This window comes from Tauraco erythrolophus, chromosome 11 (genome assembly GCF_009769465.1).
Source record: "Tauraco erythrolophus isolate bTauEry1 chromosome 11, bTauEry1.pri, whole genome shotgun sequence".
NCBI lineage: Eukaryota > Metazoa > Chordata > Aves > Musophagiformes > Musophagidae > Tauraco > Tauraco erythrolophus.
In genome coordinates, this window is record NC_141475.1 from 15777193 (window position 1) to 15798671 (window position 21479).

Below are 21479 nucleotides of genomic sequence, written 5' to 3' on the forward strand. Positions count from 1 at the left end.
CACATAGCCAAGGAGGATGCAACTTTGACCTTGTGTGTCTGTTTTGTTTTAGCTAGTGTCAACTGAATCTCTCAGTGAGTTGATCAGTGCTTTATGTAATAAACTCTGTGCACACAGCGATTTTTAAAATGCCCTGGGAATTCAGTACTGTGGCAAGCAGGTAACATCCTGCTGGAAGCTTTGTCTTTGCGTGGACATTACACGCATATGTATACATATTTGCATATTAAAGAACTTAGTTTTAGGGACCATTTTTAAACCCACTGTTAACATTCCTTTACGTACAGGAAAAGAAAAATTGAATCATTTGAGATAGAATGGGAGGAAAGGCACAGCTATTAACAGAGAATTGTATATTTATTAATCTAAAAATTGTAATTTGAAAAGCATTGAAGTCAAAATTTTAGGGAAACCTTGTAAACCTGTGGCCAGATTAACACATTAACATTTTCACCTTCTATTCTTTTATGAGAAGCTGGTGAAAACATGGTACTAGCCTTTGCAATACTGAGGATTTTTAAAGCTTTCCCTGTGTTCTGGAGAATGGAAATAATTGTTACTGTATATGCACAATAGAGTTTTTTCTTCACTGGGACAACTCTGAATCCTTTTTAGTAGATAACTTAATAGATATCCAGTATAAAAAAGACTTGTGTTGAATAGTGCTGGTTTTGTCATGTCATCTGTGAAAGCTTTCGGAAGGTGCATCCTTTTCCTGTGCATGCAAAGTATGTCTGCTAGAAAATGCCTGGATACTGGACATATGTCTGATTTACTGAGTTTGGTAGTTAAAATCTCCCCATAGCTGTAAACATAATGATGTTTCAGGTGTGCTTGCTGATCTGTAGATCTTCTAAATTATAGCATTTGCTTTCACAGCGTGTAGAAAAGTCCTGCGGAGGTGAGTCTTCAATGATAAGGAAGTACTTAAAATGTAGAGTTTACTTTGTTTAGTCCTGGATAAAAAAATCAATAGCAAGATGCTGCAAAATAAGTTCAGTATAGTTTTATTTGATTGATTAATACTTGTTTCTACAATGTTTTCATGACTACTTAGAGACAAACAAAAATGATTCAAAGAAATACTGATTTCATGTAATATTTTGGAAAACTTGCTCGCTTTTTCTTTTGAGAGGCCTTTAAATACTAGCTATGCTAGTATTTTACTTCATTTTTTAAGTGTATCTCCATTTTGATTGAAATAGATGACGACTATCCTACAGAGCAAGACGTGTCAACAACAGGACTGCTTTTAACATCTCGTCAGCATCTGCAGTTGTGACAAAAAGAGCTAGAAAAACGTTAATCCATAGACTTTGTTCTTTTGTGGTACAGTGTAACTCTTGGCAAAGACCTAGTTCTGAGTTACTGAATACTTCATTTTAAACATCAGGTTTCTTAAATAACTCAGACTTTTTCCTTTACTTAGAGGTCTAGATGAATCTACGTTCTGTTCTTCACTTCATAACGAACACAGCACAGGACTGACAAAGGGAATGCATGATTACAGGTAATGTTACAGTATTTGAGGGAAGAATTGTTTTCGTTCCATTAGCTATGCTCAAAGACTTAACAAAACTAGAAGACAATTGAGTGATTGGTGTTTATAGACAGGCTCTTATGCTTCCTTCAAAGAAGGCTGTTAGATGTATGAAATTCTTGGTTTTCTTACCTATGTGTTGAGTAGGAACTAGACCCTGATATTGTGCTGACTTTTCTGAAACTGCACTGACCATGGGAATTGGAACTATTGCTTCAAGTAATTCAGAATGTATTTCTGAAATTGTATTTACTAAACATTTTGAAATAAAATGAGTGTACAAAAAGAATGGTAAGCAATTACGTTTTCAACTGCATTGGCAGGTATACAATGAAACTGGGCAGTTGACGTAAAACAAAGTAGTTACTTTTTTCCACATAACTCACCTTTAAGTAACATAAACGTTACCATAATGTACTGTGGTTGTTGAACAGCATGTAGGAGTTCAGAGGCAAGGAGACTGATTCCTACTGGAAAAGTCCATCAAGAGTTCGTTAGCTGGAAAGGTGCTCATTTGTCTCAAGCTGCAGATCATCGAGGGCTTGAAAGGAACGCTGCAGGAGATCGCTCTGTTGCTTCTTGTTTTCTTTCCCATGCTTGGCTAGTGGTCACTGTGAGCGAGGGAGTAGTGTGCTAGATAGCTAATAAGGAATATTGGATGCCAGGAAGCAGCAGACCTGGCCTAAATGTAACTGATTTCTCATTTTAAGAAGATCAGGCTGAAACCTCTCAGGTCTCAGGGCTTTGGCTTTAATTTCAAAAGCTTAGTATCATAGATGTGTCCCATAGCTTGCATGGATCTCTCTCTGGTTCGTTGGGGCTACATGCATTCCCTGCTTTTTCTTTTCGTTCCGGTTGGCAAGGAATAACGTGGGGAGGTGGGGATTAGATTTTTAACATGATATTTTAGACTGACAGTGTAAATATGCCTGTCAAGGGACACAGGTGATGTGCATAGGTAGAGAAGAACTTAGTCTAGCAAAAAAAACCCTTAAAATGTAACTTTAATGGTACATAGTTCAGAGATTTCTTAGTTCTCAAATGTGGACAGCAAGATGGAATATATATTGTGAAAATGTAGATATATACTTAATAATTGGTGTTCTAATTTATTGAACACTTATGTTGCATTCCTGGCTGTTTTTTTTTCAAATGAGATCTTTGGAAGATGGAAGCACCTGCTTGCTCATCGTTCCATTTTCTGTCAATTTGTCTCTTTTCCTACAATAAAAGCTTTTTCCTTAATAACATCTTTTAAGAGCTTTTTCATGTCAGTGTCATTTAGCCAGCTTGGGTCCCATCAGAGGTTAGTTTCTTGCTGCCCCCTTCATGATTTGTCTGTCTTCATGCTAAGAATAAGATACAGAACCATGAAAACTGTCTTACTGCAGGGTAACACAGGTTAACACTTGTTTTGAGCTTAAGTTAGTGAAAACCCCATATTGGCTTTCAGAATGACGTGTTTAATAACATTGGACCTATACACAGTTTACAGAGAAACCTTGTTATGAAAACTTAAAAATTAAGTTGTAGTTTAAATTGAAGTATAAAATAATTATCTGTGTATTGGAACATCTCACTGAGTAAATGTTTTCTGATAAACACCTTTTTGAAACTATATGATTTATTAAAAGGGGCCACAGATTAAGTAATATTTTATACTTTCTCATATTAATGGAATTACTTTGAAGTGAAAAAGATTTCTAATAAAGATTTTAACCGTCTTTTGATGTTTTCCTTTTTTTAATGCAGAAAAGCATTCTATGGAGTAAATGAAATTGCTGTGAAAGTGCCTTCCATTTTTAAGCTTCTGATTAAGGAGGTAAGATGTTTTCTTAACAAATTAAAAAAGTATATCATTACTTTAAGTACAATGACTATTGAACTGGTCTTCAAATAATAACATAAAACAGAAACCTTCCACCAGAACTCAGCACTGTAAAGCAAAATGATATGGACCTTTATTTTTGAGCTCTCCAAACTTAAGAGGCCTTACCTGTAAGCTCTTCAAAGCTCACAACCTGGTGCCTTAGCAAGGACGTTAGAAAATGTGTCAGAATTCTTTAGGAGGGTATGCATCTTATTTATTTTTTGTTGTTAATTTCAAATGTAAAATGATCAATTGTGTTCTCCCTTATCAGCCCAGGGATTGTACATTACAATATATGCATCAAATCAAATGTGTTCTTGCATATACTTTTGTTGGTTTTATTCCATTTTCCTTGTATGAAATGAATTTGAATAATTGACTTGTTATCCATGTGCTGTAGTAATGCATTATAGAAACTTTTGAACAAATGAACTCTTCAACCTTAACTAATAGAGTAAGAACTTGAGGTGTCAGTGCATTTATTAATAACAAATAGATAACAACATCCAAATTAATTTAAGAATTGTAACTTAAGGTGCATCAGATGTTCTTGTCATTTTGCCTTGAGATGTAGGGGATAATGTGTGCAGTCTTAAAAGTATTTGTGTATTATTTTAGTGAGAACTGTGCTTTTGAGGAGTTGAGGAAGTAGTGAAAAAGAGGGATCAGTTTGGCAAAACAGACAAAACAAATCTTTCAGTTCTTTATACGTTAATCTCCTCCTTGGAGGAGGATGATTCTGACTCTCTTCTGGTGTAGAATGCACATGACCTTTTGGTGTAACTTTAATATTCTGTCACTCTTCTAGGTTCTCAACCCTTTTTACATTTTTCAGTTGTTCAGTGTGATATTGTGGATCACTGATGAATATCACTACTATGCATTAGCAATTGTGATCATGTCTATAATATCCATTGTTAGCTCACTCTACACCATTAGAAAGGTAAGTTCAGAGAAACAGATGCATCTTTTCAGCTCTTTACTGATTTGTTTATTATGATGTGAAATTGTGTACAAATCTTTAAGAATTTTTCAGAAGTGTACAGGTAGAATATTGTTATGGGTTTTCGCTCTTTGAGCTGAAAGAATTTGGATTACAGTTCTCTTTGAGACTCTTCTCTGCTGACTTGCCATGCTGTTGAATCAGTAGGTTGACCTCAGGTAACGGAAACGCTCCCTCACTTAAATAAAACCGGGACACAAGTTTATGTACCAAGTTATATTGACAGTAGCGACTCCATTTTGCATTGTTTACTTCTGTTTGAAAAGTCCAGCGGAATTGGGCACCAGCCAAATGTGTGGATTGTTATATCGGTGATGCATTTTTCTCTGTAGACTTGGCTGTGGCTGATGGAAATCAAAGTAGTGATTATACTTACACTGCAGTTTCTGAATTCAGACCAGAGACAAAAAACCCCCACCTTTTACCTTGATCCAAGTTCATACAACTACTGCAGTTTTTACTTATAGATGTTAAAGACCGAACGTTTTTGTAATATTTTGTGTAACAGTGTGTATTTGCTTCCAGAATGCTGTTAAAAGAAGGAATCTGTACAGGTTGATGTCCCCAAACTTTATTTGCCCATAAGTTTCCTAAACTATGTTCAAGAGAATGTTTTGAGTGATGTTGTGTTGTAGAAGAATCTCATCACTTCTACTTGCAGAGATAGAATGTGCATTTAGAAAAAGAAAACGTGTGCTTTTAAATAATGAACTGTTTTCTCCCCTTTGCAGCAATATGTTATGTTACATGACATGGTAGCAGCTCACAGCATTGTCAGGGTTTCTGTCTGCAGAGGACACCAAGGTGAGTTTTCACAGGTGGTTTGGAAGGTTGAGTTTAAATTGTTCATCAAGGATGAGTATAAAGTTGGTATGCATCTGTTCTTTTGTTGATCAACTTGGAATGCTTGTGTTTCCTAGAAAAATTGCATGGGAAAAGGAGAAGTTGCAAAGTGGAATTAGGATAATCATTTGTTCAGGATTGTCTTTCTAGATGGTATTTTTAGCGACTATCAGGTTTATTCTAGATTAAGTGCTTGTCCTATTCCTGTTTCTCATTATTTACCACTCCACATATGCAACTGTCACTGTAGTTTCTTTCTTGGCTTAAAGACGTGCATGCGTTGGGTTTCCATTTCAATTTATTTGATTTATAATTGATTTCTGGACTTTTGCTCATTTGGATGCCATGGTAGTCGAAGATGGTTAGGTTGTGGTGTGTGATGCTGTTTTATAAGACCTGCATTTGTGTTGGACTTGTGTCTTTATAGTGAAGTTATACTGTAGTTATTATCTTTTGTACAGGCTTGATTCTTTACATTTGTTACGGTGAACTGTATCCATGTGCTCTAGAGTTTAATCTGTAATGCAATTGGGTTTATCAGTGGCTTTTTCTGTATCTTTTCAAAAACTTTTCTTAATGCCATTAATAAAATGGAGTGTAATCCTGATTGTCACCGCCTGGATCTTGGCTGTGAGGCTCTTTATCGGGTTTCGTAGATGGTGGCTATTTTCAGGTAAACTTGTTTGTGTTTTAACACTCAGAAATAGAAGAAATCCTTTCCACTGACCTTGTGCCTGGAGATATCATGTTGATTCCATCTAATGGGACAATTATGCCCTGTGATGCAGTACTTCTCAGTGGTACTTGCATTGTAAATGAAAGTATGTTAACAGGTAAAGTAAATTTGATAGAGTTTTGCGTAGCTAAACATACTAGTTAATACCTGTGTGCATTCTTAACTTGCAGTGTGTTCTAGCAAAAGTGGATATGTTTATTTTGCTTGAAATAATGTGTGTTCTTGCAATTACATATGCTCCTAAGTACTTGTGTACTTGTGTTCTGCTTATCTGCAACAGCTACCTGGTACTGCTTGGCAACTGCAAAAATGAGTGATGGTTTCTTGTTGAAAAGCTTACTTCTTGACAGTTTGTCTTCCTGCCTCTTGATTTGGTGTTCTCAGTGCAGATTGAGTTCTGCAGTATGTTTCTTCAGAAAATTTTTGCCCAAACTTTTTAGTTGCTTGCAAGGATGAAGGTAGTGAGTGGAATGTTCTGCTGTATTTAAAACCAGAAATTCTCAAGTTGTGCCTGTATACTCTGAAACCAGGGACCTGATGTATTTGAAGGACAGCTTCAGTGAGAAGGATGGACTTTTTGTTATTCCTAGGATAATCTGTCTAAACTGGCAGTGTTTAGAAAATTGTAGTTCAGAGATCGTGTTTCATCATATTCAATTCTTTGAATACACTTGAGCCTCTTTCTGCTGCTAGCAACTGATAAAATGAATTGCAGCCCTAGCCTGGGGGTACTCAGTCACCAAAGGAGCTGAAAACAATTTTCTTCAGCTTCTAATTTTTCTGAGTAAAGATGGAGTGATGCCTTGCAGCAGGAGAAGGAAACGTGCTGTTCTCTTTTGGTGAACTGATTTGAAGTAAGAGGCACAAGAGCTGTATTGGTGAATAATGAATAGAGTTAAATAGGATTTGGATAAGAAATCTGGGGAGCTGAGGCTAATAGATGAGAGGCTACCTAATAACGTGCTGGAAGGAAGATGACTTCTACCATAAGTCTACTTCTGTGCTGATGAAGTGAGATTATATTGTTCTACTTGGAGTTATACAGGTAAAAATGTCTGTTCTTATTTGATCTTGCTTAGAAACTCTTTTTCCATTTAAGGTGAAAGTGTTCCTGTCACAAAGATTAATCTACCAAATCCATCAGAATATCCAAAAGCAGTGGGAGATGAAATCTATAGTCCAGAAGTGCATAAACGGCATACTTTGTTCTGTGGAACCAATGTCATTCAAACCCGTTTTTATACCGGAGAATTAGTCAAAGCTCTAGTAGTGAGAACAGGTATCGATTAAGTTTATTACTTGTTAACATGCTACTCACTTTTGTAGGCGTATGTCGACTGATGCTTCTGAGTATTGTATTGAACTGCTAAGCTTGGATAAATGAGTATACCCCAAAGAATTTGATAGATGTCCTACAACAATAATAGAACTAGATAACAGCCTGGAGAGTATCAGTTGGCAAGCAAGAAAGTGAATCAGTCTTCACCATCAATTTAAAACTTACCCAAATGCGTTTTCAGGTCCTTTACATGCCTTTTTCAGTGTGTTGGTTGAACTACGTATGCCTCTCTGAAAAGGTTTGGCATACCATCAGATTGGGTGGGTAGTGGGGAATGGCATATTATAGTGGAGTTACTGGCAATGTCAAATGTTTTCCTTTGCTCATAGTTTTGTCAAAGCACATCATGTTTGCTTAAAAATATGTTTGATCTAGCCCTTTCTACAGAAGTGCTTATTCATACTAATATGTTAAGGGTTTGGTTTCAGATAATACAGCTGTTCTATTAAAAACAATTGCACAGACTAATGTAGTTGTAGGATTCTGCTTTACAAAGATGATCTTGAGAAAACCACCACAAAATAGATGAATGTAAGCTATAATCCAAGCTACAATAGAATTGGATAGAATAAATTTTACTACATTGACTAGAATGCTACTTAAAGCAAGTTCTCCAACAAGTAACTTCATCCTAATTAGCTGCTTCTTTCTCTGGTGTCTTCTCACCTTCTATTAGTCTGGTTTAGCAGTAAATGTTCTGATTTTTTTATTATATTCATTAATGTCTTTCTAGAGGCTTTTATTAGTCTTTTTTTTTCCAAATAGAAATATTTCCCTTCCCTTGAACACATATCCCCTTCAATAACATCCTTTGCAACTTCTTTTGTTTCTTAAATAAGAAATTTTGTGCCCAGCCTGACATGTATATAGAGATAAGTGGTCCAAAACAGCAACAGAAATGAACTACTGAAGACTTATTTGTTCTACTCTGCAGGAAGCATCATGCTTTTTTTAAAAGTCTGAAATCATGGCCTGGGATTCTTACAAGGAGAATTGTAATTGCTTCCAACACACAGAGTCTTACTGCCCTGACACATGAAGATTTTTTTTTTAATCTGCTCTTTGCCCATGACAGGTCAGAGTTAGCGCCTATGTTGTAAACAGCATGAACTTAGTTCTGTGGACCTTGTCCAGATTTTATGTATGGACAAGTACACTTTTCCTACTATGACTATATAGATAGAGGGGAGCAAAGGATTATAAAGTCCTCTCTGTTCTCCTGTCTGGTTTACAGGGACGGCTTTTAGGCAAGCAGAGAATTTCCCACTCTGCAGAACTGGATAGATGTCACAGCGCATGTAACTTCTTGTGCCTAAGGTGGCCGATAGTAAGAACTAAAGTGATTCTTACCTAGTGAGATACAAGTAAAAATCCCTTTGTCTGAGGGAGAAGGATGCCACCAAATTGAAGATACTAGAAAACTGAATCCTTAAAAGAATTCTAAGAGAGCAGAATTCCATAGGGTTATGTGCAAACACATATAGTCTTAGTCTTGTCGTAAATCAGGATATAAGATTGATCTACTCGGATTGTACTCCCAGTACTCTTCAGATTTAAGCCTTTAACATGAAATGTTTGATGTTACAGCTGAAATATACATAAAATACTAGTGAACTAAATGTATTCATTTTTTTGCTCCTGATATGTTAGTGTGTATGTCATTGTGGCTCCTATTATACCTGTAAAATATTCAAAATTGGTAATTTTTTTTATAACAGACATGTTCACTGAAGCTTTCTGTATGTCCAGTGTGTTCTCAAGACACTACACGAGGTTTTCATTTATTGTTTTACGCTGGTGTGTTCTAGCCTATGTGGCTACAGAACCTTCACCAAAACGATTAAAAAAAATTAAAAGATCTGATTTTCTTTTTTGGTTGCTGTGTCAAATTACAAAGCGAATACTCAAGTGCATACTGACATGCTGAACTTCTCTGAACAGGCCTATAGTTTGTATTCTGCAGTAGCAAATTCAAAGCTTGGAAGCTTCACGCCTTATTCCTTTTGTGATGAACTCATCCTCTTTAAGACTGATTCAATAGCTGCTTCATTCTGGTAGAATGTTGTGTGTCAGATACCAGTGTAGAGGGCTTTAGCCTTTGCTGTGGCGGCTCACAGACTGAGAAGCTGTCAAGGAGCTGTCATGAATGCCAGCAGACCTGCCATTGATATTGAGGTTGTAGTAATAGACTTCTAATAGAAGTCTAAGCAGATACAAAATGTTTCAGGCGTACAAAATTAAGCACTGATGTTGGCCTCTTCATGTGTTGAGGCAAAGGTACAAGGAGATTGTCAGGATATCTACTGGGTGTCTGACTCTTAAGACCCTTAGAAGTCTGGTCTGCTAGTTTAGGTGTCAATATGTGATCAAGAGATGGGTTTCTCCAAAAGATGACACTCTGCACTGCAGTTTTTTTCTGAATCTTTTTCTGACTGTCAAGGGAGCTTACAGAGACTTGCCATTTAAGTCCTTAAGGTTGAACTCTATGAATAACTTCATTTCCTTTTTGCAAGGACTGGCTTAATTAGACAACTAATAAATACACCCATTAGCTCTGCACTGTGAGGGGAAAAAATGCAGTAAAACGACCTCTTCCAGGCCAAACCATTTGAGGGTTTATTGCTGCTGTAGAAGAGGGCTTCATTTGCGTCAGCTGCATGTCCTTGCCATAGGAGAAAAGCACTTAGTATGATGCGCACGTACGTTTTTGAAGCACCTTAATTACAGTATTACAAAACATCTGTTACTGTATATTGAGAAACAGTCTTAATGAAATGAGTAGCTTAGGGGTTTCATTGAGGTTTTTTATATATTTTAGTAGCTTTGCTCTTGTTTATACTTTCAATAACTTACTGCTTTGTATTTCTAGGCTTTAGTACTGCTAAAGGGCAGCTTGTTCGTTCCATACTGTATCCAAAGCCAACTGATTTTAAACTCTACAGAGATGCCTATTTGTTTCTGCTGTCTCTGGTAGTGGTGGCAGGCATTGGTTTTCTTTACACGGTTGTCAATAGCATCTTAAAAGAGGTATGTTTTAATTTCTGGTCCAGAACTGCCTTATTTTAGAAAAGAATCGATCAAAGTTTCCAACACACTTCAGATGATGAGAGACAATTAGAATTTAAGTGAAAATTTCTTTGCTTTATTTTGTATCAGTGGAACAAGAAAGGCAAGCTTACTGAAAAAAATCAGCAGAGAAGCAGAATTGGAATGTATTAGTGACATTTGAGTTTACCTCAATTTCTACTGACCCAACTACTAGACTTTTATCTTTATTATATCTAAGATTGCCATCTGACTGATCCAGTTGGAATAAATAGGGCACGGCACATCTAAAGCATGCTGCAGGCAAAAAAGTCCTTACCAAGAAATTGATAACTGATAACCTGATAACTGGAAATTTTTTCTCAAAAAATTTCACATTATTCAGTTACTGCTTTTAAGTAATACATTTGTAGGGGAAAAGTGAAAACTTGAGGTTATGGGTTGTGGGTAATTTAGGGCTTAATTATCATAGTTGCTGATGATGGTGGGTGAAGATTGCGCTAGGTTTCTGGGCAATCCAGAACATGCTGTACTGGAGAAAGCCATGTGTGGATTTTGCTTTTGATAACAGTGATGCAACGCTTTAGTGGGATAGTGAATCTTTTAGTGAGTTCGTGTTCATTAACTCTGGATTTTATTACAGGTTCCAGCTCATACCATCATCATCGAGTCTCTTGACATTATCACTATCACGGTACCTCCAGCACTCCCTGCTGCCATGACTGCTGGCATTGTTTATGCACAAAGAAGGCTGAAAAAAATTGGCATCTTCTGCATCAGCCCACAAAGGATAAATATTTGTGGCCAGCTGAATCTTGTGTGTTTTGATAAGGTTAGGTGAATTTTGAAACTGTGTGGCCACCTAAAAAGGCATTGTATTATAAATGGAAATTCATACAGGCTAGCAATGACAGGAAAAATCATTACTTTTGTAGAAGTTAAGTAATTATGGTCCTCTTAGCTTCCAGGTATTCAGTGTTTATCACCTGTGAATTCCCTTGATTTAGTCTGCTCTAAAAAGTTGTAATACAGAGCTGCTTTCTTATCTCAAGACTCCCAAGTCCTAACTTACTACTGGCACCTCAGAAATGTGAGGGTTGGGGTCTTTTAAGAGTTTTATTTAGTACACAGGCTTCTGGAAAATTGAAGTGTGGGATCAGACTGGTTTCTCGTTTTCACTATTTTCAGTGCAAAACCAAACAAGCGTATTTTGTTGTTATTTCTTAACAGAAACATGAGTGAAAGACAGAAGGCCACTAACCACAATCCTTTTAGCTAATTCTTAGATAAAATTTATTTTCCTCCTTAGTTTATCTAAGATCTTAAGCATGCACACTAAATTTGTTTCCCTTGTAAATATATTCTGGTTACTGTTTTAGCTATGTAAAAATGCGGTAGTAGTACTAAAGGTTTAGTACCTATTTTCTGTTGCCCCAAAGACTGAATATAGAGATGTTGAGCTATCATCTTTGGATTTTAAGGGTCTGTTTCATTTGTCCTGTCCCTAAGGAGGGGCATGATTGCTTTGAATGGTTTTTAAGTTATTTAGCAGAGTTGGAACTTAATTACTAGCAAAAAGCAAGAGAGATATTGTATTTCCTGTCCTGAAGTCTTGATTTTTAAGTGAAAACAAAATAAAATTGTTCAGGTATAATTTGGTTAATTAGCTGTTAACTTTTGCTTTACCTGAGGATAACTTGTTTCTGAAGGCTTTTTCTTCTTGCCATGCCCCTTGATTTATTTTGCAGACTGGCACACTTACTGAGGATGGCTTGGATCTTTGGGGAATTCAGCGGGTGGAAAATGCTCGGTAAGGATAAGCTCAGAGCTGATGGCAAATCTGATACCTAGTTGTGCTTCAACAGCTTCAGCAGAGTAGAGCGGAAAATTCAGTGTGAGCTCATGTATGTTTGCATTTCTGTAATGAGCTGTGAGAATGTAACTGAGAACATGGTTACAGGTGTAATGAAAGTTGTAACTCTCTTACGAAGCTGAGGTGGGATTTAATTTGTTGAAAGTCTGAGACCTCATGAGGTTTGTACTGCAGAAATGACGCAGTTAAAGTATAGCGCGTTTCCTTAATCCTGTCCTCCTAAGTGATGACTTTTTGAGCTGCTAAAATGAATTAGCTTAGCTAATTTAGCTAAAGTACAAAGTGATAAAGTACTTAGCTAAAGCACAAAGTGGTGAGAGGCCTCTGTATGAGGAAGCAAACTAGACAGTGAATTAACACAGTTTTTGAAGGAGACAGAAGTTATGACTGTTTCTGAAGATTCCACTCCAGAGTCCTCATCTGTTTTATGGGATGTGTGAAAATACAAATGAAGAGACTTGTGCAGTCAATTTTCTTCTGTTAATCTAAACAAACCTTTTGAATTGGCTCATAATAAATAATTAGAGTGCTAAGTATATTATTACTTCATTGTTTTAGTTTCCTTTTGCCGGAAGAGAGGGCTTGCAGTGAGAGCTTGCTGAAGTCTGAGTTTGTTGCTTGCATGGCAACTTGTCATTCCCTTACAAAAATTGAAGGGGTACTTTCTGGGGATCCACTTGATTTGAAGATGTTTGAAGCAATAGGATGGGTAAGTGTCTGCTTGTTTCAAGAGAAGCAACGTTTTTAAGATCAGTAATCTGAAATTTCTTACATTGTTAGACAGAGGATTATATGCTGTTTCAGGATGTAACTGTAAAATGGGCTTCTGACAATGGTTATGTGTCAAAGGAAGTCTTAATATGAAAATATTCCTAAAATGTGTTCTGTGCAGCAATTCATACAACTGAAAGAATCCAAAGAGCTAATTTACTGCTTTCTGATGTTGTGTGTGGCAAGGTTTTAATGTGTATAATAAACGAGTAAAATAGCAAAGCGGATCTTAACTGCTAAATTAAGGCAATTTTCACAGGAAATTTTGTTTACAAAGATCATTGCACCTTGGGCTGACTTCCAAGCTTGTTTTTTTTCTGAAAATTACGTTATGAGAAAATCAAAGTATGAATGAATGTATAAATCGATTATTTTTAATACAGATTTTAGAGGAGGCAACTGAAGAGGAAACAGCCCTTCATAATCAAATCATGCCAACGGTGGTTCGGCCTTCCAAACAACTTTTCCCAGAATCCAAGCAAGCAACTAATCAAGAAATGGTATAAAAATTTAAAACAAATTTTTGAGTTAAATTAATCCTTCATGCTAAGCAAATACATTTTACTGTATGCTGTGGTTCTGGCCGATATGATTCAAAAAGACTCAAAACTGTGTGGGGTTTGATGGCAAAAATAGAAAAGATGTGTTTAAACTGTTGTCGAAGGTAGTGCATCAGTATATGCCACTTTCCAGGTGATTGTCAGCGTCATTACCCTTACGGACTAGTTATAAAGTGCTGTAATGCTTTTGAGCTTATGTGTTTTAATATTAGTCTGATTACCAGATTGTTATTGTGCTAATGATATGCTTAGGTGTGCTCACCTTGCAGCTTCAGTTAAAACAGTTGTTTGTTAATGTCACTTCATGGCATGGGACTCTTGCCACCATTGCACCCTAGAGATGTTTGCTTTAATCAAGTGCCGAGTTAAAAATAATATGTACTTGGCAGATTTACAGTTTCCTGTCTGCATTTTGGAGTACTTTTTAATACTTCAGGGGGTGATATTTAAGCATGTGACTGTATATGCAGATTATCACAGAGCAGGGTAGTGGAAGGGTATAGCAAGTTGGTTCCTCTGTATGAGTCTTATTCTGTAGTAGATGGAAGTGTCTTTTTTTGTTCAGAACTCAGTGTGCATGCAGAGCAGTTACTATTGTGCAGCAGTTGACATGTGAACATTCTTGAAACTCAATACATGATTTTTTTGAGATATACTTAATCATGGCCTCATTCTGAAATACTATAGTATTTAATCATTTGCATAGGCTAAACAGACACAGGTTGGACTGTGAAAGGTCTTCAAATTCTAATCAAGAAATCAAGCTCTGAAGTTCTATGTCTCACTTAAAGGATACTAAACAGATGCAGTATATTCATATTTAGCTTTTATGAAATGGCAAATACAATCTGACTTTATATTGAATGCTGTGTAGATTCATTTACTGATTTATGTTGAAATAGTTTGTAGCTGAAATTAATGACTATAAAATTAATATTTACAGTAAATGTATTTTTTTCTTTTTTTTAGGAATTGTTTGAGCTTTCGGTAAGTATGCTTTTTCAGTTAAGCATGTACCTCTCTTCTTAGCATGTGTGTGGCTGTAACTCTCTTCCTTCCTTCCTGTATGAAACAGACCAGTTATGAGATTGGAATTGTGCGCCAGTTTCCATTTTCTTCAGTTTTGCAACGTATGTGTGTAATAGCAAGAGTTCTAGGGGAGAAGAGAATGGATGCTTACATGAAAGGTGCCCCTGAAGTGATTGCCAGCTTGTGTAAGCAGGAAACAGGTAAAGGAACAAACTATTTTTATTTCTTGTGTAGCTCAATTGTAATATGAATAGTTTTAATAACGCTAAACTTGACCTCTTTAAAGTTCCTGTTGATTTTGAGAGTGTCCTGGAAGAGTACACTAAGCAGGGCTTCCGAGTTATTGCTCTTGCTCACAGAAAATTGGAGTCTAAGCTTACATGGCACAAAGTACAGACTATTAACAGGTAAGAGTGACTTCACTTTTTTAATAAGTAACACTTTAAAAGCTGCATGCTTGGGATTAATTATGAAATGTTTATTTTTGTTTAAATCAATTACTACTCTCTCTAACTTTCTGTTGTCTTCACATACGTAGCTCCATGCATTCTTTATTTGTACCCTGGATGATACGTAGAAATTGAAGATAGGGAATTTTTTTTGCAATAATGTGAATTGTGAAGAACACTTTGAAGCTTGAAGTTAACTGTAATATTAATTTTTCTATGGTGTTTAATTTATGCTAATGTGGCAGAAAACCTCATCTGATTTCTTTATTGCTTGGACATACTTACATCATCTCTGTTTGTTAAAGATAATAGCATGTAGTGGAAACCCTCCTGTGCATGTTTAATTTAGTTTCTTCATGTGCTATAGGCAGCATGTCCATTTTCTCATTGCAAAGCTTGTCAGAAAGGTTTGGAAGGTAGAAAGCTCTTCCTTAAAAGAGTTGTATTTCCTGTTAATTATTTTTCAGCTGGTCCTAGTTTTGTGGATAATGCTCTCTTTTCCATAGTGTTTGAAAGTGTAGCATCGCTATGAAAATGCCAACTTGACTCTTGTTTTGTATCAGCCTTGTGTACAAGACAAACTTTTTGCAAAGCAGTACAAAGCAGGTGACTGGGTTTTCCAGTGTCAGGTGTGAAAATCTGCAGTAGCAGTAAAATACCCGAGGCCTTTAAATACACTGACTTTCATGTAAACCAAGGATAATTAGTTGCTTTACTTAATTAGCTAATATCTATTAATCTTACCAGCCCTAGTAACATAATTTGGTATGTTGTATGTTAAAGTTCAGCCAATTGGAAATTAGAGATGTGCATCTTAAACAAATCTTAAAATGTGCCTGTGAGTGCAGTTAGCTTCAGAGTGTTTTTTCTAGCAATATTTTTTTTTGAGTGTGTAATTTCTTTTAGAAAGAGTTCTCATGAAAGAAACTAAAAATTGTGCTTGAGAGGAAACAACATTTTCTCATACTAATTTTCAACTAAAACAAGGAAAATGAGTATAAATGATTGTGAATGACGATATCTCTCAGGTCACTTTTTATGAAGCAAATTCTTCACTTTTCATGGTTAAAAAGAATAATTTTTCTTTACTTTGATAAACAGAAAATCAGGCTCTTTAAGGTACATCTAATAGTTGTTATTCTAATGTTCTCTTCCTTGCCTCCTTTTCTGCAGAGATGCTATTGAAAGCAACATGGATTTTATGGGGTTAATTATAATGCAAAACAAGCTAAAGCAAGAAACCCCTGCTGTACTTGAAGATTTGCATAAAGCCAACATTCGCACTGTCATGGTTACAGGTTAGCATGTAACATTCATACTCCAAAGATAAAAATCCATCTCTTTTTGCTCTTATTTTCATTATAGTGTATGAAGTCAAATTTTAGTGTCAACTGGCTGGAATTACACTGTATTTATAGCAAGAGGGAAGTTTAGAAACTATTGTGAGAGTGGTCAGACACCAGTCTGTTTCTTTTTGGGTGAAAGTTGCTTTCTTAAGTCAGAGATCAGAAACCAGTATAGGGATTAATTCTGCTTTGTAGCTTCCTCTCCCATGCACAAGTTACTTTATACTGAATTGAAGGATGAAAAACCTTAGAGGCCTTCCAAGTCAGACTAGGTGAAAGTCCTGATCTAACCTCATGACTGACCCTGCTTTGCGCAGGATATTGGACTAGATGACCTCCTGGGGGTCCTTACCATTTTGAATTGTATTATCATAGAATCATAGAATGGCATAGGCTGGAAGGGACCTTAGAGATCATCTAATCCAACCTCCCTGTCATGGGCAGGGATGCCTCTCAACTAGACCAGGCTACTCAAGGCTCTGTCCAACCTGACCTTGAACACCTCCAGGGAGGAGGGGGCATCCACAACTTCTCTGGGCAATTTATTCCAAAGTCTTACCACCCTCGTACTGAAGAATTTCTTCCTAAGATGTAATCTAAATCTGTTCTCCTTCAACTTAAACCCATTTCCCCTTGTCCTATCAGTGGACACTCTTGTAAAAAGTCCCTCCCCAGCCTTCCTGTAAGTTCCCTTCAGGTATTGGAAGGCAGCTATTGGGTCCCCCCGAAGTCTTCTCTTTTCAAGGCTGAACAATCCCAGCTCCTGCAACCCGTCCTCGTAGCAGAGGTGCTCCAGCCCCTGGATCATCTTTGTGGCCCTCCTCTGAACACGCTCCAGCAAATCTGTCTCTCTCTTACGGTGGGGACACCAGAACTGGATGCAGAATTCGAGGTGGGGTCTCACAAGAGCAGAGGGAGAATCACCTCTCTTGACCTGCTCACCACGCTTCTCTTGATACATCCCAGGATGTGGTTGGCCTTCTGGGCTGCATGAGCGCACTGCTGGCTCATGTTGAGCTTCTCATCTATAAACACCCCCAAATCCTTCTCTTCAGGGCTACGCTCAGCCCACTCTGTGCCCAGTTTGTATTTGTGCCTAGGATTGGCCCGACCCAGGTGAAGGACCTTGCATTTTGACTTGTTGAAGCTCAAAGTCACTTTGTGCTGGCATTTTTTTGTAAGAATGACTTCCATCCCCATAAGTGGGCTAGGTATCTCTGCTCAGTGTTTTCCATGCAATGTGTGTGTTTGCTTTTTAAATCACAGGTATTGCAACTTCGGAGTAATTTTTTGATAGACTAGCAATACAGCTCAGTGTTTGCATGTTCTGTGACCATGTTTAAGAAGCAGTATTTTAATTGGCCACATGTTTTCTGCCAGATTTTCAATATATACCAAGATTTGGTCAATAAGAGAACTTTATTGCTGAAAGAAGCATACAATTTCTAGTGATGTTAGTGCAGGGGAGGGGTTTAACAGGCTAGGCCTTGAATTTTGTCTGTAGGCTTGGTTTGCCTTAGGCAGTCCTCCTAGTTTAAAACTGGCATTGTTAGCTTTTCTCCTATGTAGAGTATCAGTATATGCTATTGATTCTATTCTAACTGAAACATTTTGAAATGTAATTATTTAACAGGGGATAACATGTTAACTGCTATCTCTGTGGCCAGAGACTGTGGAATGATTCTACCTCAGGATAAGGTCATTATTGCTGAAGCACTACCTCCAAAGGATGGGCAGGCCGCCAGGATCAACTGGCATTATGCAGATACCCTCGCAAAATGCACTAGTTCATCACCAGCCATAAACTCAGAGGTAACATGAGCATTATTGTGTCCTTAAAGTGTAAGCATTTAGTTTTACTGTTGAGTTTTTCTTTTTATCTTATTCTGTTAAATAATAAATCAGCTGTTAAGTGTCAAATCAAAATTGATGCAATAGTTAACTTTCAGATCTTAAAATACCAAAGAGTAGTAAAAAAACTGGGGGAGCTAGTTTTTTGACTGTGATATGACATATGACATTTGACATTTAGTTGTGCAGGAGACAGATTTTTTTTTTTTTCCACATTTCATTATGTTAAGACTGCTGTAGCTGTTCGTAGTTGAAACATTAAACCACATTTTCTTTATATTCAGTAAGTGTTTTCATTGTATGAGGTTTTCTTTCAAGTAACATTCTTAGAAACCTCCTCTAGTGTGAGATCTCTAGGAATAGCCCCCCCCCCCCCCCAATATTAGCTCGAAATTAAGATATCTGTGTAAATACAGTACAGCTAGAATATTAAACTACTTTTGATAGGATATTCCAGTGAAATTGGTCCATGAAAGCCTTGAGGATCTCCAGATGACCAAATACCATTTTGCAATGAATGGAAAGTCATTTGCAGTGATTTTGGAGCATTTTCAGGACCTGGTACCCAAGGTGAGCATTTTACTGGAGTGTGGGCACTTTTGATGGTGAACAGACTTTGCCCTGTGAACATTAAGAAATCTTCTGTCTTCCAGCTTGTGTTACATGGCACTGTGTTTGCTCGCATGGCGCCTGATCAGAAGACTCAGTTGGTGGAAGCTTTACAAAATGTAGAGTAAGTATTTGCTTAAGCATAGAAAGGGGGAGAGTTGACAGTGTTCAGTGTGATAGGAGGAAAAAAAACTATGTATGCTGCCAGCTGTTTTGCCAAATGAAAAAGGCTGGGCTAATAGAACTTCCTCGAGTTGATAAATCGACCTATTAGCTCAGCAGGAATGAGAGTAGTACCATCTGCTGGCTAGCTGTGAAAGCTTCAGGTTTTTCATAAAAATGTAAATGATGAATAACTAAACTGACTAACATAGTTTATAAATCTGCCTGCTTGGCTTAATAAAGAAATCCATCGAGTGACTTTTGTATATTAAAGGACTATTAATGGGATGACTTCCATTCACATATGGTCAGTATACTGCTGTCTGTTGGTGTCAGGCCTTGGAGCTATGTAAAATAGTACAAAAGTCTCTTTGTCTAGAGCAAAGATGCTTTAGGCCACCTTGGAATGATAGAGGGCTGATAACCATTATGTATTTGATTGGCCTGGCTAAGTCATGGTACTTTTCTGTCTACTTCCTTATATGTGTGATTGCAAGAGTAATTGCTGTCAGCATTAACAATCTCTCGTTATTATGCAAACACTGAATAAGTAAATTAATATGTAAGTACTTAATGAAATAAACTAAATGGACTATGATTAGGGAATGGTCCAGAATGCTGACATCTTGTTTGGTTTTTATAGTTACTATGTGGGCATGTGCGGAGATGGAGCAAATGACTGTGGCGTAAGTGTATTTTTACTTTCCATACAGAACTGCTCAGTTAAATTTTGTAGCTGAAAGCAAGTTTTAAAATGTTCTCTATTTCGATGTTAACTGGCAGGCGCTAAAGAGGGCACATGGTGGTATATCTTTGTCTGAACTTGAGGCTTCTGTGGCATCACCATTCACTTCCAGGACACCTAGTATTTCCTGCGTGCCAAAGCTGATCAGGTAATGCCACTTACTGTGAACTTAAATGTGCCTGTAACTCGTTTTGCATACTGTATATTAGTGTATGTTTAATGCTGTAGGAGGCTAGTTTGAATTAAAGAACAAGCCATACATTTTTAATAGCTCTTTTGCTTTACTGAAGGTACTCTAAGCAAAGGCTTGCTATAGCATGATTTAGTAGTTCGTTATAAACGTTTTTGTCCATGTGAAGTTAATTTTTTACAGTGTAAGTGAGCTTCTACGTGGTAGCATTTAATTTGATCTCTTAGTGACTGTGCCCGTTTCCATAAAGGCTGAGTGTAATTGCAAGCAGTAAAATTCTTCAGATAACTGCTTAGCATCGTGCAAAGTAGAAAACAATTTTCTAAATAGAGTTTGACCAATTTTTGGCTCTGGAGTGGGAAGTTAGGTAATAATTTTGGATAACAGTCAGCCAGAGAAGAATCTAGTTAAGTCTGTGTGGAACTAATGAAGTAATGCATAATCAGAAACATTTCTGAAGTCAGCAGCTCTGTGGCTGACTGCGTGTTCATTCAATCTGTGTACTAAACTAGTGCTTCACAGATGCTTTTTCAAGCAGAGCTTCATTTTAAAACCTCTGTTGGAAAACCACAGAAAGTCCAAAGAACACCAAAGTAAAGTTGTGGCTCAGTTCAGAAGGCATGCTCACAACTTTGATGTACTTGGAATTTTTACCATTCTGACCCTTTTTTCCTCTATAGTCTTCAGCCTAATGTCCCTCAAAGGATTTGCTGATGTGTTTAACTGCATCTAACGTTTTTCTAAGCAGAATTTACGTGCTTGCACAGAAAACTTTCTGGTTGGTTACATGATTCCTTTTGTTTTGACAGGGAAGGCCGTGCTGCTTTAATAACTTCCTTCTGTGTATTTAAGTTCATGGCATTATACAGCATTATCCAGTACATCAGTGTTACTCTGCTATATTCTGTAAGTATTCTGTAAGTGCTCAGGCAGTGTCAATGTAATTCAGAGATTTGAAAATTGATAGATATTTAATATAAATTGCTGCAAGTCTCTTACAGTACACAACACCCACATTCTAAAAACTGTCTTTGGACTAGAAATATTGTTAGTGTTTTTTGCTTTTTTCAATAGTAGCTGTATGAAAAACATGGTAGTATCTATTTAAAAAAGGCAATAGCTAATGCCTGTGAATAGAAAGTCTCTACAGTGAGAAGCCCAAATAAGCATATAAATTGAACAAAAATACAATTTGCAATTATTTAAAAACTGTCAGCATTTTAAAATAGCTTAACTTTGTTTAAAGGACAAATGCATTCCTTTTATGTAAGGACTGAAAGAGAGCAGCTTGCAGGTGTTGAGTTAGGAGGGGGAAGAAAACGAAGTGAAGTATTTCCTGTTGATATGACTGGATTCACAACATGGCATGTGGTAGAAATCCTTTATTTTGATTTGAAATCTGAATAAGTTAAACATGTAAAATATTGCAGGACTTTTGAGGTGGAAATTTTGACAACTGTATGACTACATGGAAAGGTTATGTTGTTTAGAGAACTGTGGACCTAAGCTTTTATTTCA

The 21479-nt window shown here is 36.9% G+C and overlaps 1 protein-coding gene across 4 annotated transcripts in view; it reads left to right on the forward strand.

The window, feature by feature from the left end:
- ATP13A3 (ATPase 13A3) overlaps positions 1-21479 on the forward strand; it is a 58709-nt gene that overhangs the window by 28519 nt on the left and 8711 nt on the right. For all 4 annotated transcript variants that reach the window (XM_086618722.1, XM_086618721.1, XM_086618723.1 and 1 more), the window contains 21 exons: positions 1430-1510; positions 3293-3362; positions 4219-4353; positions 5145-5217; positions 5958-6089; positions 7092-7271; positions 10201-10358; positions 11020-11208; positions 12125-12186; positions 12808-12958; positions 13404-13520; positions 14550-14567; positions 14656-14809; positions 14896-15016; positions 16232-16356; positions 18038-18216; positions 18703-18825; positions 18909-18988; positions 19670-19712; positions 19810-19919; positions 20771-20867. In XM_086618722.1, the coding sequence (XP_086474848.1) occupies positions 1430-1510; positions 3293-3362; positions 4219-4353; positions 5145-5217; positions 5958-6089; positions 7092-7271; positions 10201-10358; positions 11020-11208; positions 12125-12186; positions 12808-12958; positions 13404-13520; positions 14550-14567; positions 14656-14809; positions 14896-15016; positions 16232-16356; positions 18038-18216; positions 18703-18825; positions 18909-18988; positions 19670-19712; positions 19810-19919; positions 20771-20867 (2398 nt within the window). The remainder of the gene's footprint in view (positions 1-1429; positions 1511-3292; positions 3363-4218; positions 4354-5144; positions 5218-5957; positions 6090-7091; positions 7272-10200; positions 10359-11019; positions 11209-12124; positions 12187-12807; positions 12959-13403; positions 13521-14549; positions 14568-14655; positions 14810-14895; positions 15017-16231; positions 16357-18037; positions 18217-18702; positions 18826-18908; positions 18989-19669; positions 19713-19809; positions 19920-20770; positions 20868-21479) is intronic.